The sequence below is a fragment of the Vicugna pacos genome, chromosome 16, assembly GCF_048564905.1.
Source record: "Vicugna pacos chromosome 16, VicPac4, whole genome shotgun sequence".
Classification (NCBI taxonomy): domain Eukaryota; kingdom Metazoa; phylum Chordata; class Mammalia; order Artiodactyla; family Camelidae; genus Vicugna; species Vicugna pacos.
The window spans coordinates 12,595,600-12,614,631 of record NC_133002.1 but is presented as its reverse complement, the minus strand read 5'-3'; the positions used below and the strand labels follow the sequence as shown (position 1 = coordinate 12,614,631).

General features: G+C 50.0%; 1 protein-coding gene across 12 annotated transcripts in view; it reads left to right on the top strand.

The window, feature by feature from the left end:
• GAS7 (growth arrest specific 7) overlaps positions 1–19,032 on the top strand; it is a 182,819-nt gene that overhangs the window by 90,465 nt on the left and 73,322 nt on the right. Inside the window, exon 1 of one of the 12 annotated variants that reach the window (XM_015249452.3) lies at positions 11,700–12,024. The exons of the other annotated variants lie outside the window; for them this stretch is intronic. Within the exon in view, the coding sequence (XP_015104938.1) occupies positions 11,983–12,024 (42 nt within the window). The 5' untranslated portion in view covers positions 11,700–11,982. Of the gene's footprint in view, positions 1–11,699; positions 12,025–19,032 lie in introns of those variants that run through there. 12 annotated transcript variants of the gene reach the window in all.

The window sequence follows — 19,032 nt, the reverse complement described above, 5'->3', positions numbered from 1 at the left end:
GGAGAAAAGAAGGGTTCTCAGTGGGGGAGAGCCCACGCAAGCATTGTTTTGAGAAGCTGCTGGAGTGCAGCGTGCAGCCCAGACAGGGACCGGCAGGCCGGTTGGGGAGCATGAGGTCAGGGGATTGGAGGCGGCAGCCCCCCTCCCGGGGCCTGAGGTCAGAGCTCCCAGTGGGCAGATTGAGAAGGATGCCTGTGATTCTTGCGGTGGCTGCTGACTCACCCTGTGCGCTCCCCAGCGGCCCCAGAGCCCGCGTTCCCCCGCCCTGGAGCCCTGCAGGTGTGGATCCTTCGCTGCTCTCACGAGGGATGGACCCCGCTGTCCTCCCACCAGCACCGTGCTCCCAGGATGCTGGTTTCCGGCTGCTCAGTGCATGCAATCCTGCGGGAATCTCCCTGCTCCCTGTGGCACCTGCGTATCTGACCTTTACACCCCGTGGACGTGCGTCTCGCCTCCCGAGGCTGCTGGGCCTGGCTCTCTTTCTCCTTGGTTCCTGCTCTGCGCACGGCTTTGCCTCTGACCACCCTCTCTGCCTCCCTGCCCCGCCAGTGGTGCGTGCCTGGCTCCTGAAGCTGTATCAGCTTCCTCCCTACCACCTCCCCTTCTGAACCTTCTCATCAGCTGTTGGGGGGCCACTTTTCCATAGACAGAGTAGGACAGACTTTCCAGGGTCCCTTCTGGCCCCCACACCTTGTCCCATGCTTCCCTTCCGAGGAAGGTTGGACCCAGGCTGGGGTGCTCAGCTCTGGGTGGGATGGAGTTGGCCACAACTTTGCAGCCCTTGGGAAGTTCGCACTGATACCCCGGAAGCCGGCATGGAGCTCAGCCACCAGGAGACGCTGGTAGTAAGAGGTCTTAGCAAGAGGATGGTTAGTATGGGGTAAAAGTGCTAATTACACTCTTAGTCTAGGTGGATTGTGGTGTTCAGTTCTTTAAAACTAGGGCGCCCTCTCTTCAAATGACTGCTTGTGTGGATACCCAACAATTAAAACCAGGAGTTGCACACTGGTGGCCGATGGGAAAAGTCAAGTGCAAAACTCTGGGGGCTTTTGGTGGTGGTTTTGTTTTCGTTTTTGCCCATGGTTTCATTTAAAATTTTTTGAGTTGATTGCCAACATCTAAAAGTCAGTAAATTTCACATTAAAAATTCAGATTTCCAGCTTCTCTTGCAAAAATGAGTAGCTTTGGCGATGCTGAGCCCACCGTCCTCTGTGGCTCTAATATGGTGAATGGGTTTTTTTTTTCCAGTTTGCCACAGTCCCCACCCATCTCTGCTGGTTGCCAGCCCTGAAATCAGTAATGGATATTCATGTGATTTGTGATGTTTCTCTCATGAGTAGGGAAATGTGAAATAGCTCCTGTAGCCGTGTCTATGAGAAGAGGGAAGGGAAGAGGACCACAGTTTTCAAGATGTTAAGGAGGTCTTTCTTTCTGAAAGTGAATCTCCTAAAGATTAATTTTTAAGAAATGGTGGTAGACTTAGACCAGGTGCCTTTTTTTTTTTCCTTTGGTTTTTCTGGTTCTCACAGTGTGATGCCTGAACCAGCAGCAGCAGCAGCACTTGGGATGTTGTTAGAAATGCAGATTGCTGGGTGCACCCCGCACACACTGGTTCTGAAACGTGGTGGTGGGTGGGGCCCAGCAGTCTGGGTCCTGCTGGCTCTTCGGATGCATCTGAAGGCTGAGAACCACTGCTCTGGGCCCAGAGCACGGGCAGGGTCCCATTAGTGTCACTTTCCATCCTTTTAAGACCTGGGGGCTGGGGAGGAAAATGGGGATCCCGAGCTGAGGAGAAGGAGTTAAGGGTTTCACCCGACATCACTCCAGGCGGCGCCCTGTATGTGCTTCAAGGGCTGGAGGAATCCTTCCGACTTACAAGGTCTCAGCAAATCCAGTCCCCTTTTTCCAACCCACCCACCTGAGGGTCCCATTGGGGCGGCGGTGGTGGAGGAGTCCTGGTGCTTTTGACTGTCCTGGAGAGATAGATGGTCACTGGGCCCCCTTCCCAGGGGAGTGTCAGTGTGTGACCCCAGCAAACGAGGCCAGGGAGTGAATCCCACTGAGAGGGACCAGGCTGGCTGCACAAGCTCAGCAAAGGTGACCAGGCATTCTTGGGCTGGGAGTCCCTAGGGGGAAATAATATACCAGCTCTTTAAACACTTGGAAGTAAGAGCCAATCACCTATGAACGTACCAGTTCTAATTCGGTAACTCAGACTGCTGTGGCCCTAGAGGGTAACTTGGCTTCTGTCCACTTGCTCTCTGGCTAAAGGCTTTAGTGACTTCACCGGACATTAAAGTGAGCCAAGAGAGTACGTTTTTCCCAAGTATATTTACTTGGAGGTTGAACCCCACTTCCTTAGTGGGCTAACAGTCCTACCCGGAGACTGAAAGAACTCCATTGATTCAGTATTTGTTGGGTGTATTTTCTGTGTCTGGGGACAGATTTGAGTCAGACTGTTTGTGTTCTCAGGGAGCTCAGGTAAGCGGTGGGGTGAGGACCACTCATCATTGGCCCCTGAACAAGAGGGGCCATGAAGGTGGGGAGTGGACCATTCCAGGGGAAAGGGGCGTGGGGCTTGTGGAGTGTCTGGGTCTCCCAGGAGACAGCAAGCAGTGAGGAGCCTGGCCCCTCAGACAGAGCAGGATGGATCCCCGCCCCAGCTGGAGTGTTGAACCCAGGCTGAGCCTCGATATCCAGGGGAGACTCCGGGTATGGCCTGGGGTCAGGAGGAAATGCGTCAGCCTTGGAGACGGGACACTGGGCTCAAACCGGTCTCTATGTCTGGTTACTTGTAAGACCTTGGATAAGACCTGGGTTTATTTGATTATAAAATGAAAATAAAGCTCTCCCAGGATTCTTGTAAAGGTCAGATAAGCTACAATAGATACAAGTTACTCAACCACAACAGACAGCACTTCATCAAGGAAGAACCACAGGAAAGAACTAAGAGCGGATCAACTTCGGTGGAAAAAAACCCTGACCCTTTGTCCTTCTTATTATGCACCTGTCTCATTAGGAGCTTGAAATCGGGGTTGGGAGCATTCTACTGGGGTGTCCTTGCTGATGGCAATAGTTCAAATGAAGGCATAACACAGGCTGCTTTTTGAAGACTGGCCTTGCATTGGTTGACTCACAGCTCTTGTCTTTCTCAGTCTGGTTTGCTGGGATCACCAGCTTCCCAGCAGCCCCAGTGGATGTGGGTGTTCTCGGCTGCATGGGTTTTACTGGCTCCTTCTGACGGTCCCTGAAATCCCCGTCTTGCCTGCCAAGCGTGCTGACTCCATCTCACGTGCTGTTCCTCGTTCTCCTTCGCTGGCGTGGTCTGTGTCAGGAAGGGCAGAAGGTGTCGCTCCGAGAGGTTAGCCCGCAGGTCGTGCAGCTGGAGTGACTCAGCGTTGGTGACCTCAGCTGATGGGTTTCCTAAAGGTCGCTCAGTGATCTAACAGGGCTGGGACGGTACGGGGCACAGCTAATACTGACGGAGTTTTCTTCCATCGTTGTGGCCCTCTTATTTAGTCTTGGCAAGAATTCTGTGCATTGGTGGTGGTGTTTCCATTTTTACACGTGGAAGAGAAAAAAAGACAGGTTCAAAGAGGTGACGTGACTTGCCTGAGGTTGTATGGCTGGCAAGGGGTGGAACCTGCCCTTGAACTTCCTCTCCCCGGGCAGAAGGTTAGACACTGGGTTTGGGGACAAGCAAAGGAACGTCTGTGGGTGACCAAGTGGTCTGTGGGGGTTGCATCTCCTGTTTCTCATCCCCACACCCCAGTGCATCGTGCATACCTTGTTTTGGGTCACAGAGTGGAGGCTGTGGTTCCTCGAAGCCTCTGGAATCTTCCAGGCTCCCTTGTTAGAATGGAGCTTTGCATTTCAATGAGTGGAAAAAAAATAAGCAGAAGAGGATTTGCCAAAAGGGAAAATCAAGTGCGTTTATGACTCCTCTTTGTGTGCACAGATGTTTCCTCCCTGGGTCACCCCCCTTCACGGAGGCTTAATGGCCACAAACAGATGGGAAGTGACTCGCGGTCGAGCAGAGAGCCAAGCTCATTGGCAGAGGTCGCCTTGCACAGAGCCGTGTGGGGGTCAGCCTGGGGAGGGGTCCTCAGTGGGGTTTGGCTTCTGCCATGCCACCTGGCCAGAGCTAGTCCTCCATCCATGACAATATCAGCACCAGGGCGTAGGGTGGCCGGAGAGCAAGGGGGAGACTCCATACCGGGACTGGGAGACACAGCGTCCAATCCTCGTCTGTCTCTGAGCCTCAGTTTCCCCTCCTGTAAAATGGCACCGTGGGCTCAGATGATCTCTAAGGTCCCCTCCATCTCTGATTTTTGTGTCAGCCCTGCATTGCTTGAGAAAGTTCTTTACTGTTGTTCATTTTGTCTTAAGTCAGTTCGTCTTACAAATAAAGCCCTCCCTCCCTGCAGGTCTCCCTGCCATTCAAAGGCTAATACAGTGAACCCTAAACTAATGAACAGTGTTCATTTTAGGGGCTGGCAAGTGAGATGGGATATGTCAAGGGGGACTTTACTACCAAATATTATCTAACTATTTTAAATAAGTCTATATTCGTGCATTAGCTCATAATGGAGTAAGTTAAAGATTTTGAAAATGCACTAAAATTCATGTGCTCATTATGGAAAACTTGGAAAATACAGAAAAGCAGAAATAAGAAAAAATATTCTTTTCCTTGTTTTTTTGGTGTATATATTTGTCTACATGATTGGGATCATATGGTATGTTTAAAGTTGTATATATTCATTTGGAGGAAGGGCAGTGATTTCCCTGCTTGTAAAAAAAATTTTGGTAAATACATTTTTAAAATAAAGAAAAATTTTGTTTTTAATTTTCAAAATTAAAAACATTACTAAAAAATTTAAATATGATAAAATAAATACACTTACAACAGCCAGCGGAATCCCACAATACGAAGATAACCACTGTTAACATTTTTGTGTGTTTCCTTCGTGCTTCGCTTGGGGTGGGGAGAGCATTATTTTCTGTGGTTGAGGTCACACAGCAGATTCTGATGTCTAAAGTAGGAACCACTCTTAGAGAGATGATGATATAAAAGAGGGTTTTGATGGCAGAAAGCATTGGCCACTGGGTGGTTTTTTAGTCTTTCCTGTTCTAAGGGGGTACGGGGGAGACTTGGTTCATTCAATATGAGTTTTAAATATGCAGAAAGTCACCACTCAGGTTCTCAGGCAAAGAAAGCGGCCGCGATGGTGCTCTGCATAGCGCAGCGTTGCTTGGGTGGAGGAGGGAGGCAGAGGCTCCTTGTTTGGTGAGTCTTGCAGCACAGTGTCCACAAAGCTTCAATAGTTCCCTCATTGTCGGCATGAGCTTGGACAGAAAAGGCGGCATCAGCTACAGATGGCTCCCCACACGTGGCCAGAGGCTTCATCTGTACTGGCCTTGAAGGATGTTGCAGGAGAAACATGTTATCCTGGTTCTGGAATGGGAGGGAAGCAGCAGAGGGGGACCAAGGGAAACACTCGGGTACCAACCTCATCCCTGATCTGGAGAATCCACCAGACGGCACAGTTGGCTGGATTCCTGAGTTGGGAGAGTTCACTAAGTGAGGGCTCTCAGATGCATTGATAATGATCACCTCCCTGGTGGCATCCTCCTAATTTCAGTTGATCTCTCAGTGCCTGGAGAGTAAGTGGGTGGTGTCTTCACCTGCATACCTTCAAGAAACTTCATCTCGCTTGCTTGCTTGCTTGCTTGCTCGCTTGCTTGCTTGAAGTACAGTCAATTACAATGCATCAATTTCTGGAGTACAGCACAATGCTGTTTCTTTCATATCCAGTGTTAATACAGCTTGGCTGGATATGTACCCATCGATGTCAAACTTTTTGGACAGAAACTCCTATTTGCAGCTCAGCCTGTTCCATCATTCAACAAATGTTGATTGAACAAAACAATGACCATGCCCATGAAGCTTTGACCTCAGTGGGACTTGTCTTCGAGTAGTTTGTAGCATTTTCAGATGGGCGATGCCAGGCCCCGATGAGCTGTGAGGAAAACAGAGTCCCTGCCTCACGGAGCGTTTATTCTAGTGGGAAGTGTTCTCCAGCTGTTAGTAGGAGTAGAGGAAAAGTTTGGGGAAGAACTAATTTCCTAGATACCTTCCCTCTTTGCCTGTTGCTGTGCATAAATTTTTAAATAATCTTTGTATTATTTTTGCCATTGATTACTGATTTTAACATACGTGTTCTGGTCTTTTCTAATGTGTTCCTTCTTAAGCCCACACTAATTCATTATTTCCTTGCTTTTTTTTACTTTGCAATTATGGGAGATCCTTTTAAGTTTACTCTGAACTTTACTGATGTAACTTTTAATATTTTTATTTATCCGCAACTGCTACTGTGGATTTAAATGAGCAGTTTTCGAATAATCCTTACCTCATCTGGTTTCTTCTTTATGTCATCCATTCTACTTTACCTGGTTTTTTTCCATTATGATTTTTCTGTTCCTCTTTCAAAGAGGTAACAACTTCTTGACTCTAGCAGTTTCCTGACACTTTGACTTACATTCTGCATTTCTTTCTGAGATGTGCTCTTCCTTTGAGCCTTCTGGGTGGCATTTCCTCACTCTTTTCCCATGTGTTTCCTCCCTTTCTTTACTCATTCTTAACAAAGCAGGATCTGTGTAGACTCTGCATTATATCAGCAGAGTACAGATATCTGTCACCGGCTGTGGTACTTTGTGCACTTCAAAGAAGGTTGAATCCCCTTCCAAGTTGCATACTTGCAGGTTCAACCATGCACTCATCTCCCAGTCCAGTTCTTGTGTTCAAACTGGCTGTCACCTGGCACACTGCTCCTTGGCTGCCTGGCTCTCTGATGTTCCGAACGGGTGGAGTGCGTGAGAAATCACAGTTCCCCTGGTCCCATCCCCATGTACTGCGGCCAGGGCATTCTTCCGACGTGACCTGTGTGATTCATCCCGCTCTGAATGGTTAATACCCTTTCCCAGCCCCTGCACCCACCTGTGCTGCCTACTTGCTTGTTTCCTGGGAATTGTTGTACCGAAACAGGTGATGGGTACGGAGAAGCAGATCTCGGGCTGCTTCTGAGCCACAGGAGCTGGCTGTTTGGGGCTCAGGTGGGTGCAGGTTGTGCACCTCACATCAGGGGCTGGGAATGGCGAAGACGCCAGGTGCATCTCCAGTTAGAGACAGCAGCAAGGGGGTGGGGGCTGTTTCCCCTTTCATGATTCATCTCCATTTTATAAGATTTTCTCCATTTGCTCCACTGGCCTCAATGGTTCTGGAGGGTTTTTCCACCAGATTCTGATTGTCCACAATTTTTAGTTTTTTTGAAGCTTGGGTGAGTTTTAGCTTTTTTTGTTTTTCCTCTTATTGCTACTTTAATCAGAAGCTGACAGTGGTGTCCACAAGGCTCCTGCCCGGTGTCCCTTTCCATGGGAAGTCCTCTGCATCCCTTTACTGTGCTCTTGGTCCTCCCCGTGGTGACTCAGGCTCACACTGGGGACTTCGTTCCTATAGTTGTGGGTATGTGGTCAGTAAGAATTCAGGTTTGGTTTTCTGGGATTCAAAAAAGAACCTCCTAAGCCATTTGGTGGATGCGGCATGATCATTTTGCACATGACCTGAAGCTGTGTTTCTCAAAGTGGGCTGTGTCTACAACTAAAGCTAGGCGAGACGATCTTAGATCATGTTGAAATAACAGTTTTTAAGTTACATTTATTTTAGTGTTTAGTAGGAAAAAAAAAAACCAACCAAATCAATCCATGATTTCACAGGTATGTATTGCTGAGGACCAGTCTAAGTTTAAGTTCCCTGTAAGTCAGTTGAAAAAGTTATGTAAAGCATCGTGCAGCCGAGGCATAATTATGGGAAAATCTTGACAGTGGAATGTGGGTGATGGAGGTCTGGGAGATGCTGAGCTGAGGAAACCTCACGGGTCTAGAATGGGGCCTGTTAGGAGGCCTTTGAAACTGGGTGCCATTTCTGATATGTCCACTTGATCTTGGGAATCGGTTACGGTGTGGGACACATACAAACCTTTTGAGGGGCCTTGGACCCAACCGTGTTGGGTTCAAGAAAATGACTTCCAGTCACTTCACAGAAGCCATCGACTGGCCCGGTGGGCTGGGCCAGCCCCTACCTTCATACAGCCCTGCCCTCTTTCTAGCTCTCTTCTGTGTGGGCATCTATCTGAATGTCTTACCTGCCTTCCCTGTTTGTCCTCAACGCTCCCCAGCTCCTTGTATGCCCGTGTGCAGATTTCCACGCCCACCTTACTTCCAAATTCCTCCTTTGGAGATGAGCAGGGGTAACCACCTCTCAGTGGTCAGTAAGCATTTTCTTCGTTATCTCACGTGGATACTTGGTTTTTTTTTTTTAACACCTTTATTTTGGTGTGATTCCTGTACAGTAAACTATGCATATTTCAGATGTACAATTTGATGAATTTTGATAGATGTCTACACCAGTGAAACCACCACCACAATCAAGATAGCTGACATTTCCATCACTCCTCAAGAGGTGCAGTTTTCGAATTCCCAGTTTATCCCTTCCCACCCCATCACGTGGACATTTAACTACGAATTTCTTCTTAAGAGCCCTTCCTTGTTGGCTTCCTGTGACTCTGATTCTCAAACCTCATATCCATTCTCTCCCTATCATGTAGCCCCTGAGTGTGAGGCACTGGGCTGGGTTGGAGGGGAAGAGGATTAAAACCTGGTTTTTTGCCTTTAAGAGTTCTGAGAGGGGCACAGGGGTGGGATGGACTGGGCTGTTGCATCGGGGAGAATTCATTCTCCTGCTACTTGAATGCCAGCCTCCCCATCCCCACCAAGGTTCTGCTGTGCACCCTTTCTGCCTGAATTCAGAGTCAGCCTGTAGGATTTCACCGCCATCTCCGGTCAGATGCTCCAGTTCACGTGCCAAGGGCCAGACTCCTCCAGGGATCGCTTTGAACTTGAATATATAGACAACAACCTCTACCATGTGCCCTGAGGTGGCTCCCACCACGGCTGGGTCTCTGGGTGACCAGTTCTCTCGTTCCCTTTAGCACCGGCTTTTACTTTCTCCCATTCCCCTTATGTCTCATCAGTTACCAGGGCTTATTCTCCTTCTTACTTCCTATCCCTCTGCTCCAGTCAAGCCCTTCCTTTCCATCCCCGCTGTCATGCAAATTCCGTACCTTCTGAGGAGCCTCTCCTGCCCATCCCAGCTGAAAGGGCTCTGCCTTCCTCTGGGTTCTGAAAACTCTCATTGTCCGCCAGCTTATCAGTTGGCGCTCATTACTCACAGACTCCCATGTACGGTTACTCCTTGTTTTCACTTGTGTTTCTGCCTAATCTTCCAAGCTTTAGAAGTCAGGTCCTGTACAGGATGCTTGCCTGCATGGTCCACAGCATTCAGGAAGGGGTCGTTAGTAACTGTTAGTTGCTTGATGGACCATGTAGCCAAGGGGCTGCCCATCAGGGAGGGGGTGGGCGTGTCTTTGAGACCCTGTACCCTGGAGACTGCGCGGGCTGGTGAATGATTTCTCTCCAGGACTATGAAGCATTTAGAAAAAGTGAGTCATCGCCATTCCCAAATATTCTTTCTTATTGTCATTATCGGACAACACGATTTGTCTAGCGCAGGACGAGGTCTCTGAGATTGAACGCACTGTGGAGCTCCGCAAGCGCTGCTGCCCATGGTCCCTCTCGTTTTCTGGCTGCATTTTTCGTCGGGAGCTGGGCAGCTTCCCTCTGGGTGCCTGTTTCACCTTCCCCAGAGATTCTGCCCCTGGGTATCTATAATGTGGCTTCTGGGTCACACTGGCCAGGTTCTCTTGAACTAAACCACGTCTGTGGGTCCCAGACTTTTGTTTTTAATTGAGGTAAAATATACCTAACATGAAATCTACCATTTTAACTATTTTCAAGGGTATGGTTCAGTGGCATTAGGTATTTTCACATTGTGGTACAACCATCGCCACTGTCCATCTAAGGAACTTTTCCACTTCGCAAAACTGAAATTCTGTCCCTTATTAATCTGTAGCTCCCCTTCCCCCTCCCCCCAGGCCCTGGCAGCCACCATTCTACTTCCTGCTCCTGTGAATTTGACCACTATAGGAACCACACAGAAGTGGAATCATATAGTATTTGCCCTTTTGTGGCTGGCTTATTTCCCATTGCACAGTGTCTTCCAGGTTCATCCATGATGTGGCATGTGTCAGATTCCTGCTTAACGCTGAACAGTATCCCAGTATGGATGGACCACATTTTGTTTATCCATCCATCCATCAGTGGCCACTTGGGTTGTTTCCACCTTTGGCTATTGTGAATTAGGTGGGAGGTGTGATCTCATTGCTGTTTGCATTTCCCGAATGACTAGGAATTATCTTTTTATGTGCTTTTGGCCATTTGTATATCTTCTCTAGAGAAATGCCCTTCACCTCTTTTAAAATTGGGTGGTTTGTGTTTGCCGTTGAGGCTAAACTTTTTTGTGTCCAGGGAAACTGCAGGGCAAGTCCTACTCCACCAGCCCCTGCTGATAGTAACAGCCGCCGTAATGACTTGCGTGACCCTCGCGCTGCTTGAAGTATTTACGTGGGTTCTTTCTCCCCGTTAATCCTCACAGCAACCATCTGGGGAAGATTCTGTGGTCATCTCTACTTTACACGGGAAGAAACTGAAGCTTAGAGGGTGTGACCCTGGTCTGACTCTGTCCCCCGAGGATAGCATTGCTGTCCTCGCCCCCACCCAAGGAGCTGGCATTGAAACCTCTTCATAGTGGACACTTCATCCATGTGTTTGAGAAAAGAAGTGATAGTTTATAGGAAATCACCCAGGCCTCGGGACCTCGGTTCCTCCGGAAAACCGTATTTACTTCAATAGAATCAGTTCCTAAAATCCCAGAGGTTTACATCTGAAAGCAAACCCAGAAGTACATGGCATTTTAAAAAATTCATTTTTTACTAATTAATCATTTTTTTATTGGAGGTACTGGGGATTGAACCCAGGACCTCGGGCATGTGAAGCGTGGGCTCTTCCACTGAGCTATAACCTGCCCCTAGAAGTGCATGACATTTTAAGTGCTAAACCTTCAGCTACTCCAAAAAGCTTTCTGAGCAGTGTGATATATTCACCAAGGATCCAAGTCCCTGCTGAAACTCATTTTGTTGGTGGAGGCGATGTTGCTCTCACAATCCTTTCTTCACTTGAAACTTAACAGCTCTGTGACCCATGAGCTGTTTTCATCTGAGATGCTCAACATGGCCTCCTCTTTCACGTGCTATCTGTCCTGGTTTGGAGGTGACGAGGGTGAGTGAAGGCAGGGGACCCTCACCTTGCCCCTCTGGGAGCCGCAGCTTTCCCAGCCCTGGACGGTTCTGACACACTGGTTCTTTGGGGGAGCCTTCTCCATCCTTTTTCTGTTGGCTTTTATCTGGCCTTGGGTTCACGCAGCTGGGGCTGGAGCTGGGGCCAGAGCCGTGACTTCGGGTTGGGAAGAAGTTGGCGGAACATTCCCCAGCAGGGCTTGGGCAGACCCAGGGAGTCCCGCCTAAAATACAGAGGACAAAGGCGCTCTTGTCCACCGGCCTGGGGGTGGGAGGCATCTGGTCAGTGACACAGGCTTGGCCATTGTATGTCGTGACCTCAGCCAACTTTTTTTTAGCTGAGAAAGGGGAAAAAGGGAGAGTGCAAAAAAGAGAAAAGAAAGAAAGAAAGAAAGCAGGCCTCCAGATCCTTTGCATCTGGAAAGTCCAGAATGCGTTGCTGATTTCCCCACAAGAGCTGGAGCAGATTTGGAAGGAAATGCGCAATGTGGTGGGTTCTTTGTGAAAGAACAGCAGTGAGAAAAGCCGCAGGAACATCCTCCCGGGTGCCTGGCGCCCTGACCCTGGGGGAGCTGCTCGCCTGGGCCTCATTTCCCGCAGAGGGGGCCATGCAGAGGAAGCTGGCAGGGGCCTGGCCCTCAGCCCGGCGACTTCAGACGGGACCCACGACTCTATGAGTGCACAGCCCCTGAAGATGAGCTCTTCCCCAACGATGGTAAGACGCGATCCTGCTCGCCTGCTGATGTGTGTTCAGCTGGCTTTTCTCCGCATGATCCTGGAATGACGTTGACATTTTAAAGAGGCCGTTCTCAGAACCCCCCCGAGATGTGGGCTCCCAACTGCTGAGCTTACAAGGTCTGGTGTGTTGGGGGCGCCTTTCGCAGGCCCAAGGCAAGTGGAGGGAGGGGTAGAGAAGATGTGGTTGTTGTTTGAGAAAGCAGGAAGGGAGGGGGGAGATGATTGAAAGGGGGTGTTTGTTGAGGGAAGGGGAATCTTGCCTCCCCCTTGGTTACCTGGGGAAGCAGTTTAGTTCATTGTGACCGAGAAGCAGGGTAGAGACGTGCATTTTTCTGTCATGGGGATCGGAGATCTTGCCTCTCCCACTTAATTCCTCCCAAATCCAAGGCCTGGTTTCTACCCACCCACCTACCCTCTACTCCATGGCCCAGTTCCAGCAGGGGCACTGCAGGGTGGAAGCCCATTAGGGGACACAGCTCCCTAGAAGATCTGTCCAGTTAATCTGGTATCTGCACTGTGCTTCCAGGCTGGACTGGAGGCTTCTGTCCAGTTTGGTGGTGGCAGCAGTGGCCGCCATAAATTAGATGGTGGATGCTCTCCTGAGACGTAGGAGGAGAACAGCCTTATTTCGCTAACCCTCCTGCCTCTAAAAGTTAGACTCCCCACCTCTTATCAGCCAAGACTTTAGCAGCCACTGTCCTGAGGTTCTGGACAGCTGAGGGAAGTCTGCTTTCGATAGAAAGGCTCGTCTGTCTCTGCACAGAAGCTTCTTCCAGGACGTTCTGTCGCACTGGCTGGGTCAAAACCAGCATCTCTGGTTTCAGCTTGAATTGCAGTAGAGGCCTGAACCTGTACCAGGAGGAGAAAGAGTGCTCATTATCCTGGAGCATCTTGACCTAGGAAAGTTCATAGCAGGGCTTCTCAAAGGTCAAGGTACATCTGAATTGCCCAGGGACCTTGAAAATTGTAGAGCCTGGCTCTAGGGTGGGGCCTGAGAGCTTGCCTTTTTTTTTTTTTTTTTTTTTGACGGGGGAGGTAATTAGGTTTATTTATTTATTTTTTAGCAGAGGTGCTGGGGATTAAACCCAGGACCTTGTGCATGCTAAGCACTCACTACATTTCTAATCAGCTCACAGAGGATGCCTGGGCCCCTGGTGCAGGGACCACACTTGGAGAAGGATTCTGGTAAAGAACTGAGACCAATCCATCAAGTTCTGACAGTTACAGCTGCCCAGGACCTGGCTGCAGAGCCCTGGGGGTTCTGGTGTTTCTGGCCTTGGCTGAGGATGGTGGCTGGGAGGTTTATGGGGAAGAAGGGATTAGCAAGAAGATGAACACTGAGGGGCATTCAGGGAGCGGGGAGGAGCCCAGAAAAGCTCTTGGCAGAGACCGAGGTGTGTGGGGCACAGGCCGTTGGCGGGTTGTGCCCAGGCTGCAGGTGTGGTGTGAGGGGTGAGCAGAGGTGCTGTCTGCCCACGAGCCTGGAACAGTTCCACTGGAGGCTGCCTTCCATGCTAGGCAAGTTCTAACTTTGGACACAGGGACACCCAAGATGCTGGGATGGACGTCTGGTTCTAGGCTAAATAGAGCACAACCCTGGGTGGCTCTGGGAGTGACAGGGAAGGGGATGGACACAGGCCATCAGGATAGAAGAACTCACCAGAACTCACCATGGTGAGAGGCAGAAGCCCAGGTGTTTGGGGCCTGGGATTCATTCCAGGACACTCAGATGCCTCTGAATCCTGTGTCTACACTTGAATGTGACTTTTCTCCTCCTCCAAAAATTGCATGTCTTCAAAAAAGATAGACTGACATCCAGAAACATCGACTATTAGGCTATATATTTAAAACAAACAAACAAAAACCCCAGCCCTGGAGACCATCTGGTCCAACTTCCGTATTCTTGAGATGAGGAAATTCCATACCAGCGGAGATGAAGTGGCTTGCTCAAGATCTCGCAGCAAGACAGCAGCCGCTCCGAGCCTGGGCACTCCCGCCTCCCTGTTCACATCCTGTGTTCTTTGCCCTGTGCCCCAGAGCCGGGGGTACATCCCCCATAGTCACATCCTCGGCTGTCCCATTCATCTAGTTTCCAGGAGCAGAGGCTCTGAAAATGACTTGGGTTGGTCAGAAGTGTGCCCCTTATGACTCATAGAAACGGTTCCAGCCCCTCTGAGCCATTATCTCCCTCCGGTGCTCAGGGTTCAGAGCCAACTAGGACTCGCTGAGAACCAGCTTGCAGAGTCAGAGGCCTTTGATTGGAATCACTGGGAGCACGGGCCGTTGGGGCTGCAGCGTAACTGGACTGTGCCTCGGCAGTGAGAAGACTGGCTGCCCTGCGTTTCTTTTGGTGCCCGTGGGCTTGCAAGTAGCATCCGCCAAGCTGGACCAGCTGGACGGCGGCCACGGGCCAACTGTCAGAGACTCACTCCCAGCTTTGTGCCCTAATGAGCTCCAGTCCACCTTCCTTTAAAACGGCACCAACCCCCCCCCGCCCCCCAGAGCATCTGTGGGCAGCAGTTGTGTCACCTGTCGTTGAAGTTTCTTTCTGGCAAGCAGGCTGGTTTGCATGAGGTGCCAGGCCTCTGAGTGCCGGGGCTAGCAACCTTCAACTCCCTCCCTCACTTCTGAACTTCCTAGGTCAATTTTGAACAGGACAGAATGCTTGGGAAATTTAGTTATGGGGTTTTCTTCAGAGTCAGAAGAACTTGAGAGTACCAGAAAGAGTGGCATAAGGCATCTTGGGGTTTTGCACCTTAATACTAAAGAAAGGCTGTATTTCTTTTTCTCTTCCCGCCTGTCCCCCCAACCCTGTCCCAGTACCAAGTGCTGGCATAGCTCTCTTGTTCCCAGGCTTTTTCCTCTGCAAAGGGAAGCTGAACCTGGAATCATCTAGAGGAGACTTCACCCTGGCAAGAGCTCCCTAGGAAGAGTGTTGCTGCTGTATGAGCCTCAAAGTGTCCTTCAAAAGCATCTCCCAGGGCAGGCAAATTGACATCAGTGTAGATAGAAACTAGTATAGAAAATCTCAGGTGCGTTTTGAGATCCTTTAGAACTATGGGAAGTGCTAAACTCTGGCCCATCTCCTTCCTCTGACAAATAGGGACTTCTCAGCCTTAAAGTGGCCAGAATAGTGACCTGTGGCAGAGGAGGAGAATTATGTGTTCAGCCTCCACGTAGAGGTTTGGGGTATAATGCCCATAACCTAGTATCCTGGTTTGGGCATAAATTTCATGATTTCCAATTTCTGTTAATTGTTTCACATTAGTGGCATCTTTCCCCCTACCAATTCTGAGTCTGGAGTGAATGAAGCAGGATCTCCAGACCAAAAGAGTTTCAGACCTCTTCCTCTTTGGAGCCCAAAAGAGTTTGGGGGACTTGCACAGGAAAAGAAAAATAAAAGGTAATGTTTCGTGGACATTTATGTTCCTTGCCAGGATGTCTCTGTCATCACTTTTGCTTATGTGGCCGCTGCTTTTGCAAGTTGGCGCTGGGCATTTAAATCCCTTGAAATTACCTTATGGTAGTTTTAGGCTCTGTTACGAAAGACATTCCTCGGGGTGCAGAACCCCAGTGTTTGAGGGCTGGCAGTCCCTGGTTTTACAGATGAGAACACACAGGTCCAGGGAGGCAAAGGGGACTGTAAATTACAGCTTGTTGCCCGGGAAACACAGTCTCATTATGCCCAGACCCCTGGTACTTGCTGCAGATGCTTGTGAAAGTCCCGATGTGGAGGTAGGATGTCAGAACAGCCCCTGCTATTTTTATCTGCCAGGGGAGGGGTAGGAGGAAGGGAGCCAGCCTTCTCAGCAGCCCGTCAGGAAGCTGGGTTTGAATAAAATGTCTCTGTTAATCACAAGCCGATGAGCAGAATCACTTGGATTTTTCCTGCTCAGAAGCCAGATGCTGGAACAGGCTGCCGGGAGCACACTGCCTTTCCCTTTCAAAGTCAGACAGACCTGAGAAACGGGACAAAACCTGGGGCCTTTCTCTGGGGTTCCCCAAACCCCTCTAGACTCCAAGGTGGGGAGGCAGCTGCGGCTTCCCATCTTGTTCCTGGAGCTGTTCTCATATTCCAGGAAAGCTGTGGGAATCCCCTTCCCCACGTGGCCCTCACCACGGCCAGGAGGCCTCTGGGCACCTGCTCCAAACCTCGTAAGCAGCACGAGTGACTGTGCTGTTCAATGGCACAAATCATGCTGTTCGGGTCAAGGTGGAGATTCTCCCCAGAGATGCTGAAGAGCGTGTATCTCTCAGATCCCTGTCATGACAGACGGTGTCACCAGGAAAAGCACCAGCCGTCCAGAGTTCCTCATCATTTGCATTGTTTCCTCTCGAACCTGTCAATTGGCTCTTCTGTCTTAAATCTGTCTGCCAGGTACAACAAGAATAAAAATCTCTTCCCTCCAGGGTCGGTGAAATGGGGCTCATGCAGGAAGGTATCCAGGGCCCACGGGGAAGCCACTTCCTACACGATCGATTCTTCCCGCCCCTCTGCTGCTTGGCCCCCAGACACTTCACGGCCATGACATAGCTTCTGAACCAGGAGGGTTCATTCATTCCAGCTCATTCTTGTAACTCATGGTATTGTTTGCAAAACTTTTCCATCCATCCTTGCCCCGGTGGAGACCCCCATGGTTTCCAGTTTAGCAAGTTTTCCTGCGAGGGTTGACTTCCTGTCTCCTTGCATGGACTACATTGTAATTGTGTTAATCAAAATTCCTGGTTAACCAGATCATCCCCTTCCTTTTTGGGGTCAGAAAATACAGAGTTTATTGTTCTGTGTTCTCTCCCTATTCAGTCCTGAGAAACAGGCCCAGTGAGTTGATTGGCCCCCAGGGAGGCACTGGGGGCTTGCAGATGGAGATGCAGAGTGGCTTGGACTGTCTTCCAGGAGCGAGACTTGTCTGCAATGCTCAAAGCGGTTCAGCCTGCAGGCCCAGGGCTGGCAGCTTGGTGGATACCAGGCACCCCCAGGGCGCTGATGTCCACCTCTCATAGTGGGCACCAGCGGCAGCCACAGGGCGAGGCTTCCTGTAGCAGCTTCATGGATGGAGGACAGTGACAGAGTCGCATGGGGGGATTGCAGAAGGTAGCTGATGCAGGCAAGGAAGAGCAAGGCAGATGCACATGGGGAATGGAGCTGGGGAGTCCAAGTGAGCCCCCTCTGGGCACTTGTAGGTGTCATCCGGGGAGGCTTTTCAGCAGCAGGATACAACATCTGGCATAAGCAAGGGGAAGTGGGGTGGGGGGGAGGGGGTCCAAGCCAGAGGGATGTGGATTATTGCTGTGAAGGTGAGCCCAGCCACCCATCCACTCTGGGCAGCGAGGCCTGAGAATGCCTGGATACCGGGTTTAGAAGAGTTCTGGGACATCTGCGTTGAAGTGCGGAGAGCCTGGTTTGAATATTTCCTTTCAAATGGACTCCAAGAGGCAGCCCTGCCAACCAGGTGATTTACAGATAGGGGGTGTGAGGATCCCCGTGGAAGGTTCTGGCAAAACCTCTAAGTCAGCCTTGCTTGCTGAGGAACCCTGCACGCAGAGAAGTGGAAGGGAGAATGGTGTCGCCGTGGCTCTGGGGCTTCTTGCTGGGAAAAGCTGGAGGTGAGCCTTATGGTTAAATCCCCATTCACCAGGGGTCCAAGCAGAGTGGATGAAGGGACGCAGAGCAGCTCACACTCGGGCCGGGCAGTGGTTAGAGTTTTCTCTGAGCGCTGAGAACTTCCAAAGGCAAACAGAGGGTGCAACTGAGTCTTCTGGAAGCCCTGGGCCCCTAAGTGCTTTCCCTCGTCCAGCGAAGCACGTCGGTCCCAACCTGTCCAACTTCATGGACTCCAGGTCTCAGAATTCCCTGTGGAGGAAGGTCTTTGGTCTCCAAGAACTGTGTCCCCTCTGGCTGCAAATGTGTCCTCCTCTGGGGAAGAGAGGCGAGCAGATACGATGCCAGAGGAGGGGAGCCACCGGCAGGCACCTGATGGGCTCGGCAGGGGTGGGGAGAGGAGGAAAGGGACTTCCTCCTTCGAGAGGGGAAGGGAGAGCGGGGCCTGCTTCCTTCCTCTTGGTGTCCTCACTTTGTCCTCCCACCCCGTGACCTTTTCTAGTCTTACCTGGAACTCGTGATCCAGGTTACTATTTCATTTTTCGTGCTATATATTGAGAACAGTGACACATACACATGTTCTGTAACTAGGTTTGTGACGATGACATACACATTTTTTTTTTAAAGCTTTTGGTATTCAGCCCTGGCCCTTTTTAACTGGAGATCTTCCTTCTTCACCTGTAATGATTTTAATCTTTCAGGCAGGTGGAGTGCATCTCTTAACCACACAAGTGGTAAATGTCCTGAACCCTTGTCTGTAGAGCAAGGTGTTTCCATCGCTTTCACTCGTGAAAGACACGGGGGCCACAGAGGAAGGGGTCGGCGTGTTACTGCGTTAACAATCCAGAGGGGGCTGTGTTTGGGACTGTGGTCACGGAGGAGCCTGAGGCTTATTTCTGCTGCTTTATTGGAGGCAGGTACCCTCCTCCCACTTAAACAGCTGTAGGACTTCATCCTCATCTTTGCTTTGTAAACGTATTGTTAGAAGGGCTTTGCTTGTTGGACTTTGAAAACCCGTTTTGCCTGGAGCAGCACAGGACCTTCCACGCTCCGTGTGCATGTCTTCTCTGAGCTGAGGGAAGTTTTCTTTACCCCCATTAACCTTCCTTTATAGTTTCTTTTCTGTCACAGCTTTTGTTCTGTTCGCTTCTTCAGGAATGCACAACATCCATATCTTCTGTCGCTTCTGTTTTCATGTTTTCCCATTTCCTTTGCATTCTGGGAAAAAAAGTTCGTAAGTTTGTTCTGTGCATAATTCTTTTTTCTTTCTGCAATACGAATTCTGTCTTCTATTGTAACAAATGTGGATGTTCCTCCTGTTACTACCTTTTAAATTTCCCTACAGTTTGGAGCACATCTTGTCCTTCTTTGATATCTTTTTTTTTT